Genomic DNA, 16,288 nt, shown 5'->3' on the forward strand with positions numbered 1-16,288 from the left:
GCAGATGAGGGCCCAATACGCAGACGTCGTGACGTGACCGCCCAGTAGCGAAAGCCCGCTGCGATGATCCCCCGATGCTCGCGGTCGTTGGAGAGGTCTCGAAGGGTGGTGCAGGGATGACGCCGACGTGAACTGCTGGCGCTGTCATGGTATGCTATCCTGCGACAAATTGGCTGCGAAGGCGCGTCCTTCTCCACAGTGTTCATCTCGCTAGCAAGGCCCTGGCAAAGGCTCGACTAATCTCCACTCGCGTCATCGCGATTGAGGATAATCAGCGATTCCACAGTTGCGTTGCACAAGCGTGGTCAAGCGAGCATGTCACTGGCCAAGCTGGATTGCAGTACGTGATGGCCGCCGGTCGTCGGTTAATGCGCATGAGGCCTGACCCAGCGCTCTGGCTACGGTCGCTGCATGACTTACACACCAATAGTACGGGCGTTGTCCAAGACAGGCGATTGCACGTGGAAGACCGATCTGATACAAAAGCACTTCGGGCCTATTAATTCGTCTCGAATTTTCGGTGGTCAGACGGTTTCCAGTAGGCTTGCTATTTCCCGACGGCACCTGCGCAGCGTCTCCCCCCACCGGTCCGTAGTGGCGCGTCTATGGTGAGGCGTAGGATATTTCTTTTTCCCAGTGCGCCTCCGCCGCCCAAGAAGCAGGGAAAGCTATCCCACGTTCTCCATTTTTCTTGTCTTCCATGTGTCCGCTACTCATCGTGTTCGCGCGGTCAGCACTGCATCCTGCCGGTGCCGACAGCCTGTGTTAGCTTTGCACGTCATTGGAGGGTAATATCGATTTGACGCTTTTAGACCAGGTCGTCGGTAATAATGCCCTCCGATTCTCCAGCCCTTAGGCCTGAGGATGCGAGTCGCCTTGGTCGTGCGCAGAGTTCAGTCATGTATTCTGGCTAAATTGTTCGCGGTAGTGTAGTGTATCTGAAACGTACCGGACATCAACCGATCGATTTGGCGGAGGGCCGGCTATCAAGAAGTCGGGGATAACATGGTGATCAGTAGTTGGTGTTTGCGCCGCTGCACAGGCGAACGGCGCTTCATCCGTTCGTGAACGCTCGTGCGAGGCTTGCATCGTGCCTTCCCCCTCGCTAGTCTTGGCTCGCTTAATCGCAACTTCCACCCTGGGACTTTGCGGTGCGCGCCTGCCAATTGCAGTGCCATGCTGCGCACAGATAGCAAGAGCTCCAAAACCCCGCGCGTCCTTCACCTCGACCACCACCGCGCCCTGATTGGCCCTGGTGACATGCGCCGGCGGCGCGATATCAAGCTCCACCACCTCATCGTCTCTTCCACCGTCCTCACGATACAGGCCAGCACTCCTCGACACTACTGCTAGCCTCTCATAGTAGGTGGCAGCGGACATGACCGACATTACCACCTCGTTATCAAAGCACGAGTACCAACATCGCAGAGCCGTATCAATGTTGCGCAGCTCTGGTACTTCCTGCCTATAGTAGCGACTACACAGTGCCCCCACGTTGGGGTTGGGCCATGAATGTCAGCATTGCAACCCCACTTGTCTCACTACATCGACAATCATTGTACTGCGGCATCTCCGGGACTCTTGGAGAAGGGTGTACGACTATGGCTGCATCACAGCCCTGCAGTCTGCGCCACGGCGACACAGTGGTGCAACCTCCATCTGGTCAGGCTTCACCGAGGTAACAAAGACACAGATGCCGGGCGTATAGCAGATCCTTCACCAGCTCAAACGATACGGCAGGCCCGCCAGACTGGACATGTCACATCGCAGAATACATTCCCACCTTCTATGTGGGTTCTTCGTTCAATGCTCGATTCGACGCTAGCGACTATCACGTCCTGCGCCTTAGCCATATGAGCAACTATCGACACCACGGCAGTTCTTTCGCATGATACGGTCATTCATCCTTGCGCATATGCAACAACTTCGTTCTTATGCAACGACAACGCACCGTACTCCGTATACCGGCGAATTGCTTTGAAAGCGTACGCGAGACCGTTCCCGGCTATGTGGTCTCCGCACTCGCTCTCCCAAGAGCTAGCTACGGGCAGATACTCGGATATAAGCTAGTCGTACAACCACACCTGAGACTGCTCATCGTCTAGAGGGAAAAGCATCTCCAAGAGTAAGGGCGCCTTGGTCAAACCTTGAGTAGGCCACTGGAGGTTAGGAAGTTCATGATACTGACCGTCGCCGCCCGAAGCCTGGGTGTGGTTGCGCTCGAGCTCAAACGACCAATCGCATCACTTTGAATTCACACCAGCACATCGTTGAGATGAACGTTTTCCCCTACTTTGAGTTTGCTGAGGCCCTCACACCACTCTTCAACACCAAGCCCATGTTAGCTTGGCAGTCACCACGTTTCCTAGCGCATCTCGAACGTCCAGTCTTGTCGCCACGCTGTCTGCCCGACATGGCGGAGCCCCATACCGAACCTCTGGAGATCAGCATCACGTTGGCTAGTGTCCGCTTTGGTAAACTCAGTGGGTGATCTTCAGGAGAGCGAACGCGACACGTTGACAGCCGCGCAACACCTCGCCTATAATTCACGAAAATAACGCCGGCCACATACTTCTAGACGCGCTTCGACGTTGGCACAGTTCCTCAGCGTCCGCTATCAACAGCCGGACTCTAAAGCTCTGCATTATGATCGACCAGAATGCTACGGAGCCATCTCCGCTCAGCTGTCATGGTCGATCACGTCTTGGCCGAGCCTCCGTCGAATTGCTCGCCTTATGGTTAAAGTTCGATTGCCTCGGGGACACCTTTCCTATTTTATATAGAAAGCCGGTATACTAAAGTCTTTATTCTAGCGGGCACGCAGCCTCACTTGCTGACAGGGCCTTCGAACCCTAGGAATACGGTTCTTCTCCAACTAATCATTCGATTTCTACGTCATATGTCCCCGACCGCAGCTGCGACGGAGTTATCCGCGACACCTTGCGAGAACAAAATTCCGCCCCGTCGCCTGAACCATACTATGCTATCAAGGTTGGAGATAGTATGGTTCACTTCGTACAACGGACGCATCTCGAATCGAAAAGCCGATTTGAGATATCGGTCCTTCGTCATGTTGCGCTGGTTTCACAATTCTACTTAACTAGAGTGCAGTAGTACTAGAAGCGTGAAATGGCAAGTCCCGTTCGCTAACCACGCACCATGCACGACTCGGCAGGTATCCTCATGGACCCTGAATCGCTGGTCGTCTGTTTCTTCGAACATCGTCTTACTCCGGCGACCAAATGCTGAGCAGTGACGATATTGATCAAGGATGCTGAGGGTATCACCAGAACCATTCACCCATCGGCTTTGTTCGGGAGATTTGCCCGTGCCACCGGTAGAGATTCCGATCCGATACGCGGCAGTTCTCATCGGACTCGCATCCGAGAGCCTTGATTCGCCCAAATTACCGCATTCAGTATCGTACAGATCTAGTCGCGAAATCCATCGATTGTGTGCTGCGCTCGACAGGCCCCACAAGTGACCACATCCATCGCGTGGGCATGTCTTTGTCCTGGTTTCTAAATGCGATGCAAAACCTGGTAATACCTGCATCGACTATCACGCCACCAATCTCACTCACTGCCCACGGCAATCTCCACGCACCACAAGTTGAGATCTTACAGGCGGGACGTCCCCCGAGCGATCGAGGGTGTGAAATCGCTGCTAACGATCTTCACGCATGGAACCCAAATGCGGGGTTCCACTAGTCAGCGCACCCCCTTGAACAACTAGGTCGGATCACCAAAACCTCAAATCGTCGGGACTTTAGTTCCGCATCAGGATCTCTGCTCGCCTTGCTGCCAAGTGTACACGTTGCCGGGAGGCTCTATACCCGGGATCGCGCTGGTATGAAAAAGGAAACATGATGCAGCCACGATAGTCTACGCGTGGGTTAGCCATTACAACCTAAACTCGTCTACGCGTCTTACTACCAGGGTGCGTGACCATGACTTGTAGATTAGGAATCTACAAACCAAACCATCTCTTACGACTACAATATTACAGTGCAAAACTAGGTTTTCCGGCTTCCCCACCCCCTGGATCATCCCATCCACGCTTGCCCCACGAGCACCACATGGATAGTTCAGCATCCGAAAATCCGCAGCACAAACTACGCTCGACACCCTGCCCTTGCTGAATCATCTCATTCTCAGAAAATAGCATCGGTTCTGTTGTCTACAACGGGTACTATGTCCGTTTACCAAACGCGTGGGAACCTAGGTGATATATACACTTTCGACATTACTCGGGGTCGCTATCGTTCTCAGATAGAGTGCTCACGAAAACCTAATGGTGATCCGTGAGAAACCTTTAATCTTTGGGCATACGCAGCCCAAAGCATTGCCGACGAGAACTGTGCGAATAATGCAGTGGTCATCGATGGGGCTCTCCAATGTACTCCTTCGCACCCATATCTCCGTTGAAGGATTCTTCCCCCAGTTGCGATTTGCGATCAGATCAAGATCCACGGCGATTTCGACCGCTCCTATCGCTTTACTTCAGGATGCGATCCTTTCATCCTTCGATCTTGCCAGGGCAGTAACGCCGCAGCCGATACAGGTGGTGCCGCATGCGGCAAATCGGCAGCAGACATCAAGCGTACGTTCCGCTGTCGGCTGCCCTGGCATAACATTCGTCTCGACCGTCTGTCACACATCGACACTCACTCGAGAAATACCTTGACGCGCACCACATCCACATAATCTTCACTGACTAATTTTCGACTGAGGTTAATATTCTTGATTGTTTGGATCCTACACAAGTCTTGCCGGACCACATTCTCAATCTCATCCCTCCTTCCTCAATGAAACTTCGCACTAACACCCCCATATCTCACCCCATCAACCTTCAGCTCGAACACCAACCCCGCACTCTCACACCGCATATCCAGCGTAAAATCCAGATTATCAAACTCCACCCCCTTCGTCGTCGTCAATCGCGTAAACAAGCTCTTCGGCACCGTGTTCAAGTCCGTGGTCAGTGTGCAGACATTGATAAGACCCTTCTTAAAGGAATCGGGCGCTGTGTCCGCGTCGCAGGCGATGAGGTCGTCTTCTACAATGAGGGATTGGCCCGGCCGGAAGTTGCGCGTGTAGTGGAATGATATAGGTCTGTTTTCGGAGACTTGTGCGCCCTGTGTGGGAGGTTAGTATATTGTGTCATACTATAGAGAAGGTGAGGGGGGCATGTACCTTTGCGATGTGCCATTGCATCCGGTCGGACACCATCCATCGTTCCCAGAGAGGACTCCAATATCGGTCGGATATGGGATGCTTCGCCTCATCAAAGACTGTCGCGTAGCTGGTACCGTAGTGCCATCGACTTCTTCTGCTAATGACCATGTTGCCTTCTAGTCCGCGCAGTACTGCGCCACGCACCACTGCTGTCCATGCATGTATCGGGTGGTATATCTCGACTGCCTGTGAGGCATTCAATGCAACTGCGTGCGTTGGTCTTTCGGTATAGGGAGGTGGAGGTGCGCTGTTGAAGTGGGACTTCATCCGACCGTAGAGGTAATTGCTCTGCCCGAAGCCTCCCACCAGGACGATTCCGCATACCAGACCTCCCTTCGCTCTTATGCTGTGGACTTGACCTTCCACCAGATCTATGACTTCTTGAACTACCGGATCGAATAGTTCCTTGACTTGCTCCGCACTCATGACAAGGAACCCAGAGTCAAGCCCCGCTTCCTCGTCATCCGGTAATCCTGGGAAGGGTATGTTGACCTCATTGTGTTCCTCCTCATTGAAGTTGCGCTTGACGAACTCCTCAAAGTACTTCAATCCCATATTCCAAGTCTTCATCTTCTTCTCGCGCATCCAATTATAGCGTTCTGCGCCGATGCGCTGCTTTACATGTTCCTCGAAGCGATAGTTGATGAACGTCGAGCCACACAGACCGCCAGTTCCGACTGCTGATTCCTCGACGCGAAGAGGATGCAGTTGGGTGATCTTGTAGGCTATCAAGTCGACAGTACCGCCACCAGCATCACAGACGACAAAGTTGTCGCCAATCTTTAGATGGTTCGGTTGTATCGCCTTTAGAGTATATACCGCCGCAGCCTCCGGTTCGGATATAAGCTTCAGCTCGTGCCTGTTGCCCATACCAGCTTTCTCCGCAGCCTTCAACGTCGCATCCTTCGCCGAGTCTGACCACACAGCAGGTACTGTCAAGACAAACTCAACCTTGGTCAAGCTGATGAATGTCTCTCCGTATCTCTTTGTCAACGTCTCCATTGTATGTTTGTATATCTGCGACAGATAGTCGGAGACCGCCTCCATGACCGTCTTCTCGAACTTGCGCAATTGCGCAGCGGTTTCGAGCGGCGATACGAAATGCGGTAGCTTCTGATTCCTATCGAGGAACAGCTTTATACAACGGAGACGCGTCTCTTCGGGCTTGAATTGAAACCCCCATTTTATGTTCTGCGCAGGTTTCGCGGGCGCATCGAGCGAGGAGACCGAGCCGTTACGGGAGGGTGATTCGCTGTAACCGATTTCGGTGGGGACTTTGTCGGACGTGATACCTGCGCGTACATGTCAGTTCGTGGACGCGCATCTGGTCAACCCAAGTACAACATACCGTTCCCGCCAGGCCACGTCTTGATGATGTCAATGTCGTCAGGGGTCGCACTGTAAACGGCAGCCACACCTATCGAGCTTCAGCGTCCAATCGTATCGGTCGCATATCGTGGAATAGTTGCTACCAACCGCTGTAGGTGGTTCCAAAGTCGACACCGACAACCAACCTATCCTTCGTGGTAGTACCCACTTCAGGTACGCTGCCTATGTCGATTGTCGCATTGCTCCCCGGATTGAAAGTATACGGAATGCTACTTCCTCGATTGGGAAACGTGTGGTTCATGGCCATTCTTCGGTGTGTTGATCTTTGTTGTTTACAAGGCCGGCTTCGGCAGATCGCGTGGCTGTCGCGTGGGTCGGACCGCGGGGCTGAATCCTACGAAAAGCACAAGAGTATCATGGGCGTGGACGTGGATACGGGGAAGACGTCGAGGTCATGAGTGTGTCTGCCTGAAGGACATGCGAATGATTCAGGCACCGGCGGAAACCTTGCGCGGTGTGATGTCGAAGCCTAGGAACGGCGCGCGCTACCCACTGCTGTAGGAGTCGCCCAGCTGCGGGCCCTGGTTGGTGATCGTCAGCTCGGGCAAGGCTGCAGCATTCAGCTCGCCCAGGCACACTCGTGTCGTCCCACGTGAAGCCATCCGATGGTGATATTCTTCGAGAGGGGTGTGGAGGTTTGGGTCTTTGACGCCCGCTTTGAAGTTGGTTCCGATGCGCCCTTAGGTCGGAACGCGCCCGGTCCCAGCTATGACCGAACGAAAGAGTTCTGGCAAGCCTCAGCACTCCGACCGCACGGCCTTAACATGTGTTAATATCCTCAGAATCTACCCACCGCCTCAGCGTGAAGCGTGGTACCAGACTCATCTCGAGATCGACCAAGACCTCCACGAACAACGTTGTCACCCCACCGAAAGCCGCCGTACCAGCTCCCAATGCGAGGAAAGACGAAGTACATCGACGCCGATACCCTTTCAATGATATGCTGAAGCGCAAAAGCGAAGGTGCGGTAGATCTCGAAAGACACACTGCACCTTCAGGGCCTAGCAATGAGCTTTACAACATGTCGGAAATGGCGTCATCGGGCGATGATGCCGTAGACGCGCGCATGGCACACAGAATCGCGGATCTGGAGAGAGCTCTCGCGATTGCGAAGGAGGAACAGGACTTGGCTAGGGAGGAGTTGGTGCAAGTGAGACAATACAGGGAAGAAGATCGACATGCGATTGAAGAACTGAGGGCGCAGCTCGCTGAGTCGAGCTCGGTCGCGGATAGAGTCCCACCGGCACAGCTCGAAGAACGGATCGCGTCGCACGATAATACGCGTCAACACCGCCTCGAGCGACCACATTCAAACAGTGAAGCAGACGATCTGCGCCTGCGCCTCCACGCCGTCGAGAAGGAATCACAAGAGAGACTTCATCAGCTTCTAGCACTGAAGTCAAGCATATCATTGCTCACGCGCATGGATTCGCAGATAACGGATAGCGAGCTGGCAGAATCTTTCTCACAACTTGCGAACCGCGTGCGCGAATGGACTGTGTCGAATTTCAGACGATCGAGGCTGAATCTGGACAACCTTCCGAAGGAGACGGGGGAAGTTCTCAGCGCGCTGAATCCGCTGTACAGTGTTAACATTCGGAGTACGGATAAGCTTGCGCTGTATCAGGCTATCGTGTCGCAATCGCTTATGCAGATCTTCGATGCTCCTGTTGTATTTGGACTACCTAGCACAGGTCCTTTCGCTACCTTGCGACCACTCGCAGAGCGTACGCGGCATCTTGGTACTACATATCGGGAATGGGTGCGCGCTACCGTGCAAGTCCTCGAACGCAGCGAAGCGAAGCGAGATGTCGATACCGAAAGAGAAGCCTCACTACACGGACTCGCCGGAGAGATCAGCCACATACTCTTCACGCTTACATCTGTGAGCCTTCCGCCGAATGCCCAGTCAATGCTCACCGGGATATTGAAAGACGCCGTGACGTTGCAGCGTACACTGGCTCTGCAAAAGGCACGCTACCAGCTGCTCTTCCTCCGCTGTCAAGATGCCAGTATGCAGTTTGATGACCGTACGATGGAAGCTGTGAATGACGTTGATCCCGCTGTGGAAGATGGTGCTGATATGGATGTGGATCCCAGATTTCTGTTCTGCGCGTTCCCGGGTTTGATCAAGTACGGGGATGAGTGGGGAGAGCATGTTGAGATGAGCAATGTGTTGTTGAAAGCGAGGGTGTGCTCTGGTGTGAATGGAGCGCTATAATAGGGTCTATTGAGAGCTTACACCGAAACTCAGCGATGCAAAAAAACAAATGCAGTGGAGTGTTGCCTTTACTGGGTTCGTAACCGAGTTCCTCTTCATCCAAGCACAACATCGATGAGCTCCCTGTCCGCAGCTTCCCATGCCGGTTTGGTGATGTGACCAAGATTTTTCCTGTAAGCGACACCATCTATCCATTCGATCCAAAGAACGTTGTAGAAGTCTAAATGTCGCGGGAAATACTTCCGTAAGTAGGATATCTCACCGTCCCTAACACTACCTCCTACGCGACTAGTAGATATTGCAATCACTTCGACCCTCCTGTTATTCCCGGTTGGTTCAGGTACGTCTCCTCTTTCCATCAGTACACCTGAGCTCAACCCATCCGCATCATGGATACGCGTCAGATCGCAATCTCTATCAGATTCCAGCCTGACTAGGTGGAAAAAGGCGTGTTCAGTCTGGCAGGTGATTTTACTCGAGACCGGCATTGGTATTGTAACCGCAAGTGATGTGTCGACCAGTGGAATCGGGAAATAGAACCACTCCCTTGGGGCATATGGCGTGACGTACTTGATTATCGTCCGCTCGCTAGACCTGCGAGGAATCCGACTCCATCCCGGAGGGGGCGTACTCTCACTGTCTTCAGCGAAACTCCGGTACTTGTGATAATTGCTCTCAATAGGGATATGAGCTCCTCCTGCGCCTGTATAGAACCATCGGACCAGCGGATCTACAACCACTCCGTGGTAAGCCGTACCATCACTGAACCCTGTTGAGGGAAAAGCATTCCAAAAAGGATGTTGGCAGTACCCATTTCCGCCACGCCAGTGCATCCAAGACCAGCTCGGGGGCCGGATGCTCTCATGAGACGTCTCATTGATCTTCCGTTTCGAATAACCATGACGTGTCCACAGAAGAGCTACGTCAAAATATAAAACGGGGAGACCATATAAAAACCCTCCGGGGAAAACCTTTGTCCACATTGATACAATGCCAGAAAATGCTGGAACTACATCGGAGTCATAGGTGAATTCTCGTGGAGCATAACTCCCGACGTGCGCCGTGTATCGCCTGAAGTCTGGCCAAGTCAAAGTGGACAACTCTTTCTGCCTACGCGCCTTGACATCTTCAGATTTCCCTGTTTGTGAACCATCTGTGTCTGGCCAAAAAGCTCGGTGACAATTCCAGGAAACGTGAAATTCTTCTGCAAAGTCTCCGTGTTCTCTCACAGATTTGTAGAAATAAACTACGCGTGCCGCAAAGATTTGTTCTTGGAAGGTCCTAAGTCAAGACACGCAAATGATCAGTACGAACCGTTTGACCATGAGCCGTGTTGTAATTTACTTACCATCCTCGACGCTCCCATGTGGTTCGACCGCTTCTATACGTAGGTGGATGGTCATTGGGATTGCTGCGCATCAACTGATCGAGATCGTCAGCCAGCCCAGAGTCCGCCGTCTCGCCGGCCCGAGCAACAAGAGTCAGAAACGAATTTGCATATATCTCCGCCATATGCTCGATCTCGGTGTTCTTGTGTTGCTGGTCATCCTGGATAATACAAAGCTGATCAATGAATATATATCGTTCATCGAGCAGCTGCGTAACTTCCAAAGCTTGACGTATTGTCTTTGGTAAGCCAGCTTCATGCTCACTGAGGCTTCCATACTGTCTCAATTGCTCGATGGTGTCCGTAGAAAGCTGTAGTGTTTGTACTCCACCCCATACATAGCTCAGTGTAAGATAACGGTCGGCAATGCTGCCCTCGACTATACATACATCCACAACATCGATCAGCCACGTAGGCCATGTAGTTGCGTCTGCCTTGGATGGAACGCAAGGAGGGTCGCAGTGCGACTTGTTGCAGGCTTTGATCCAGCTCTTCATGATATCAAGTCGCGTCTCTGCGCCGACAGCAAGCTTCCTCTGATCGTTGTCCTCACTTGAATGCTCGAAGAGGTCGGCCCAGGCTGGACTATACGCAGTAGTAATAGCGTCATCGCATTTGTAAGTCGGTTCCGGGACGTTCTCGATAGTGCCCTCTTGTGATGACATGGTGAAAGTCGTGTTATCCTGCTGTACGGACTCAAAATGGACGAGAGGTGATATGCGCAGCAAACGCGAGGTCAGACCTTGCACTTTGACTGCGCCGCACGACTACATGCCCCGCACTCTTCCTAAAAGCCCCCATTGCACAGAACCGACAGGCTTGCCAAATGAAGACATGGATCAAGAACTCGTCGAAACTTCGTGAACGTCATTACGATTTCTCAATACACTTTCTTCGCCTGCAGAGGTTGGTAGATCATGCGCTCCAAGGTTCTGTTGCAGCACTGTGCGTTCTTTTGAAGCAACAACGCCTTTTCGTGGGCGGAGCCACGAGAGAAACCAGCGCACATTCAGTATTGTGTTGCTAATATATCGGACATAACCTTGTAGTCGTTGTTGATAGTTGAGTACAGGGGCGCAACGATTTACGACGTATCTAGCGTAGCGTGATGACGGAGCTAAATCGTGAGGATGTCGTGATGACGTCACACCTGGGCAGGCACGATTGTACCTAGCCCTGGAGGTCTCTCACAAACCTTCATTTTCACGCAAATTCATGTGCAGCCATGTCGTACGTTCTCGCCCTCCAGAAGTAGTCTATGCGCATGCAGAGTAAGTCTTCGAGCTACACATGCACTGATTAGTGATAGGTCTGTCAGTGACGGAAACGCGGCGGTCGGACAGACCCACCCTATATTTGTTTCATTATCAGGAGAACCAGTAGTCGCTACGCCCAACCAGACCGCCATTGAAGTCGCCTTCAAGTTGCACTAGAACGGCCTTGTCTCCTTTCAATGATGTTGAGTAATCTTTGAGCACCGGCAGAATTGGGGAGGGGCAGTGAGTGCCACCTCGCTACTATCGACGTTCTTGACCCTATACACAACATTGGCACTCTCTACGCACATCCGGAGGCTATGCTTCTTCCAACCTCAGGTACGCCATGTTAGCGCTGAGGCTCCGAGAAACAAGCATTTTACCCCGGATTTCCAAGGTGCCAACCCAAGCTTTTCCTCGAGCTGCCTTTTAGCCAGAACGGTTCGGCTCCACGCCGGTACACCATCTGACCACGCGGCCGTAACGCCATCCATCTATCCAGCGCGCGATGTGCCGAAGGCACTATACGTTGCAGCTCTCTACTCGCTCGCTTGCTCGCTTTTCCCCCGAAGACACTGGGATTCATATGTACCCCAGACGAGCTCGGCTTGGTTCTGCATGAAATGGACGTGGAGCTACGGCAATAACCCCTGTCGGATCTTCGTCACAGGACGGCGTGACTTACTCAGATAAATTGCGAGGACGGATGAAAGGACCATCTGTGCACCAGGAGAACGCAAACCAGTATCCTGTACCCCACCGCCACGCTATGGTGTATAGTCAAGGCAGGCTGATTCTGCCTAAAGGACTGCTACTATGGCCAGGTGAAACTGGTCTTTATAAACACTTCTCCCGTTGCCCAGACTTGATCATCACGATTCCTTGACATCTCATCTCCATCCGAAGCAAAGTACCCACTTATCCAAACGTCAACATGAAGTTCGCCGCCGCAACAGCTCTCTTTGCAGGTCTCGCCGCCGCCGGCCCTGTTGAGCTTGTCGAGCGCCAGAGTTGCCCCAAGGTCTACATCTTCGGAGCTCGTGAGACCACCCTGCCTCAAAGCAATGGCTACGGTACCGCCGCCGGGCTCGTAAACTCCGTCAAGAGCGCCTACCCCGGTGCAGGATCCGAGGCCATCGTATACCCAGCTTGCGGTGGAGGATCTGCCTGCGGAGGCATTTCCTACGACAACTCTGCTTCCCAGGGAACTGCAGCCGTTGTCAAGGCTGTTACTGCCTACAACCAAAAGTGCCCTGACACTCAGATCGTCCTCATTGGATACTCTCAGGTATGGATGATGCCATAGAATCCAAGAAAGCCAAGTACTAACGGCCCGCAGGGAGGTCAGATCATGGACAACGCCGTCTGTGGCGGCGCAGGTTCCACATTGACCGGCACCGCCCTGGCAGCCGTCAAGGCCGCAATCTTCATGGGTGACCCCCACAACCGTAACGGTCTCCCCTACAACGTCGGTACCTGCAAGGCCCAAGGCGTAAGTTTACCCTTCTCTCATCCACTGCTACTCTTACTAACATCTATCTCAGTTCGCCGCCCGACCCTCAGGATTCTCCTGCTCTCCCGCCAGCACCAGCATCATCCAGAGCTACTGCGACTCCCAGGACCCGTACTGCTGCAACGGAAACGACGCCAACCACCACCAGCAGTACGTCAGCATCTACGGAAACCAGGCCCTCACCTTCATCAAGAGCAAGCTCACTGCTTAGACGTGTCTTGCATGCGAAGAGGAGGGAAGGAAAATTGGTCGGCACCTACTGTAGGTGTGACGCTTCGATGTAAATATGAATCAAATCAACACGTATATGCTACACGATGAAGAGTTACTTACTCCACTGCAACCAATCCTCACCGTGCTTGCTCTTCTTAATTTCTTCTCCCAATACCCAACCAGGCAGATCAGGTAGTCCTTGTTTTCCGATGTCACCAGCCTCTTCAATTGTCATGTCTAAACCGATATCTCTACCCCAATTCAGAACATTTTGCATATGCGCCGCAGTCATTTTGAAAAGGCTCTTGTTACGGCGCTTAGAGTAGGGTGTTTCGCTCGGTTGTACGTCTCGATCATGCTGCCATCAGCATCTCTACCGAGGCATACGCGCTGGAACCTAAGGACTGCTTTGTAGAGCTCCTCAATTGCGAAGTTATCTGTGAAAGTTTTGGGGTTTTTTCCAACTATGCGAGACGACATTGTGAGGTAGATGGTGATGAGTAGATTTGGTACGTTCGCTCGTGGTATATACAACGTGTGCTTGCTCGCATCTTCTAGCACGCAAGCGTATGTACCATTTCATGACCGAATGTTTGCGCTCTAACAATGCGAGAAAGCGCCATATGGTCGCTGCACGAGTGTTTGTTCAAGTTAAAATCAATCCGCGCTCTTTTGTCTTCCCCAACTCAGACATCATTCTCTCACCGCAATCTCCTCTAAACACCCAAGATGTGCGGCCCCGGTCCTCTGGAAAAGCTCTATTTTCATGGCTGCTTCCTCGATCCGTTCTTTTCCCTCACCACCGAAGCCGAAAGAATGGACTGTCTTACCGGAAACGTGATGAGCCCGCTGAAAGATATGAAGTATGTTTACCTGGGTACGTGGGGTAAAGATAAGTTCAGAACGCTCGATGAGGAGCAAAAGCGACACTTCAAACGCTGTATGAGAAAGATCACGAATTATCTGGAAGAAATGAATGAGTGGGTCGATGAGATTGAGGTGGAACTTGAGGAGAACGCTGGCATACGGCGATGGGATTGCAAGATGGAAAAGTAGGATTGTTATTCATAACATCCGCTATGTAAAAGAAATGTAAACGCCAACCCAGGCGCCATGCAAATATGCAACATCCACTCATTAACTTCATCACAATCCTCTTGATACATCTTACAACTTAGCCTTTGGCCACTGATCCATCAGATCCGTCATCTCGAACCTAGGCCAGTCGGGGTTGAGGCTAGGCGCCGGCCTCTCGCGATCCCATGCCCACTTCTCCTTGAGCGCTGGTTCCAGCTCGTCTTCCAGCATCTGCACGACGTACTTACCGAGAACAGGGAAGAACTTGTAGCCGTGGAAGGAGCCGCAGGTGGCGACGTAGAGACCCTTGGCACCGGCGTGCGGCGAGATGATGAAGTCGGATGATGTTGTGAATGCGTCCCTGGGTCATGTTAGTACTGATCGAGCAGGAGATAAGTGAGTGTAGGACTTACCAGCAAATGCGATGCTTCTCCATCTTCCAATTCGCGCCCTTCTTCCCGTAAAACACATCATTCGCGTGATCGATATCCAGCTTCAACGGACCAGGCACGTCCCACTGGTTGTAATCCTTTCCAGACGGCGGCGCAGAAACGAAACGACCGGGTAGTACTTCATGTGTATGCTTGAAGATCTTCTCGCCCCACCACTTGAGCTCGCGGTCCTTGGTAGGCGGTAAGCTGCCGATAAAGGGTCCGTATGCGGCGGTGTAGCCCTGGACACCAACGGGCATGTCCTTGAACTTCTCGTACGACTTCTCGTCTAGAGTCGTCATGCCGGTTGTGATACCACCAGCGACAATTCTCGAGCCAGAACGCAGGTTGGGGTTGCCGCTTTTCTGGGCGGCTTGCTCGAGGAGCTTGGCGGTGTAGGCGCCGGTTGAGAGGATGGTGTGCGTGGCTTTGATGGTGCTGCCTTGCTCGGTGTTGACGCCTGTGCATCGGCCGGTGCTGTCGATGTCTAGGTCCTTGACCTTCTCCGTGACGTACTTGACGCCCTTTGCGATCGACCACTTGGTAACTGCTCTTAGCGCGTCGCCAGCCTGTGCCCAGCCACTCGTCTTGTTGACGAGTACACTCTTCGCGCCGTCGTAGTTCGCATCCTCGAAAAGACCACCGAACAACTTCTTCGCCTCCTCAATGGTGACTGATTGCAAGTCTGCTTCGCGCCCGAGCTTCTTGTAGTTGTCGATGACTTCTTGTGCGTAATCTGAACGGCAAACCCAGAAGATACCGGTCTCATGGAAGTATGGTTGCCATAATGGGTCCTCTTTGAAAACATCTTGCGCCTCGAGAGCAAGTCTGCAGTAAATGACATCGTCGTAATCGGCGCGCACGACCTTGTTCCAGTCCCACGAAGCTGCTACGCGGTTATCGGCGTCCCAAGCATCCTGGTCGACAACGGTAACTTGTCGGTCTGGGTACTTCTTGATGAGGTGGTAAGCAGTCGAAATGCCGAAGACACCGGCGCCAACGACGAGGTATGAGGGCTTGCTCGACGACATATTGTTCAGTAACCACGGTTTATCGTCGCAGAGCATAGAAGTGGGAGAGGTTTGATGCAGCGATGACCATCCAAGACCATCGCATTGCGTATTTATATCATCACGCACTACTACTATCACTCGCACCACAAGCGGCTAGTGAATATAGTGGGCCGAAAGCGGCCATGTCGTTGTGGTCGCTGTAGACTAGGCGCGGGGCATTCGTGGAGGTTGTTTCCTTATCGAGCAAGATTTTGCGACGGGCAAGCTCCGTCGCTTTTCCCGATGCCCTCTACGCCGGCTGCCATGGCTCCAATTGGACATGGCGGGTGATTAATCGTCTGCCTATCTGCTGATATCGACGTCTGAAGCGTTGCGCAGTCGTCACCGACGGTTCCGATTATCGTGGCCGTTGAAAAGGTCGCCGCATCTAAGCGAGACGGCGGCCGTAGCGTGCTAACCCGATTCAGCCATGCGGCGCGATGAGTGAATCTGAGTGCGAGATGCCACCACGTTGAGCTGTTGAAATCTTGTAATGTTAGTAGAAAAGCAAG

General features: G+C 52.7%; 4 protein-coding genes across 4 annotated transcripts; 2 read left to right on the plus strand and 2 right to left on the minus strand.

Moving 5' to 3' along the window:
* Positions 1–4,804: 4,804 nt before the first annotated feature.
* Positions 4,805–6,873, minus strand: J4E78_009218 (uncharacterized protein; the record flags this gene model as incomplete). Its single annotated transcript, XM_049369811.1, has 4 exons — positions 4,805–5,137; positions 5,196–6,529; positions 6,586–6,654; positions 6,714–6,873. 4 exons carry the CDS (start codon positions 6,871–6,873, stop codon positions 4,805–4,807), a joined length of 1,896 nt encoding a protein of 631 aa, XP_049218441.1.
* A 774-nt stretch (positions 6,874–7,647) lies between these two features.
* On the plus strand, positions 7,648–8,847 carry J4E78_009219 (uncharacterized protein; the record flags this gene model as incomplete). The annotated part of the gene is made up of 1 exon (XM_049369812.1): positions 7,648–8,847. One exon carries the CDS (start codon positions 7,648–7,650, stop codon positions 8,845–8,847), a length of 1,200 nt encoding a protein of 399 aa, XP_049218442.1.
* A 3,577-nt stretch (positions 8,848–12,424) lies between these two features.
* Positions 12,425–13,214, plus strand: J4E78_009220 (uncharacterized protein; the record flags this gene model as incomplete). The annotated part of the gene is made up of 3 exons (XM_049369813.1): positions 12,425–12,778; positions 12,830–12,982; positions 13,035–13,214. The coding sequence occupies 3 exons, from the start codon at positions 12,425–12,427 to the stop codon at positions 13,212–13,214; spliced, it is 687 nt and encodes a 228-aa protein (XP_049218443.1).
* Positions 13,215–14,383: 1,169 nt separating this feature from the next.
* Positions 14,384–15,791, minus strand: J4E78_009221 (uncharacterized protein; the record flags this gene model as incomplete). The annotated part of the gene is made up of 2 exons (XM_049369814.1): positions 14,384–14,654; positions 14,707–15,791. The coding sequence occupies 2 exons, from the start codon at positions 15,789–15,791 to the stop codon at positions 14,384–14,386; spliced, it is 1,356 nt and encodes a 451-aa protein (XP_049218444.1).
* Between the last annotated feature and the right edge of the window lie 497 nt (positions 15,792–16,288).

The sequence above is a fragment of the Alternaria triticimaculans genome (assembly GCF_023758025.1).
Source record: "Alternaria triticimaculans strain BMP 0046 chromosome Unknown scaffold_19, whole genome shotgun sequence".
Taxonomy (NCBI): domain Eukaryota; kingdom Fungi; phylum Ascomycota; class Dothideomycetes; order Pleosporales; family Pleosporaceae; genus Alternaria; species Alternaria triticimaculans.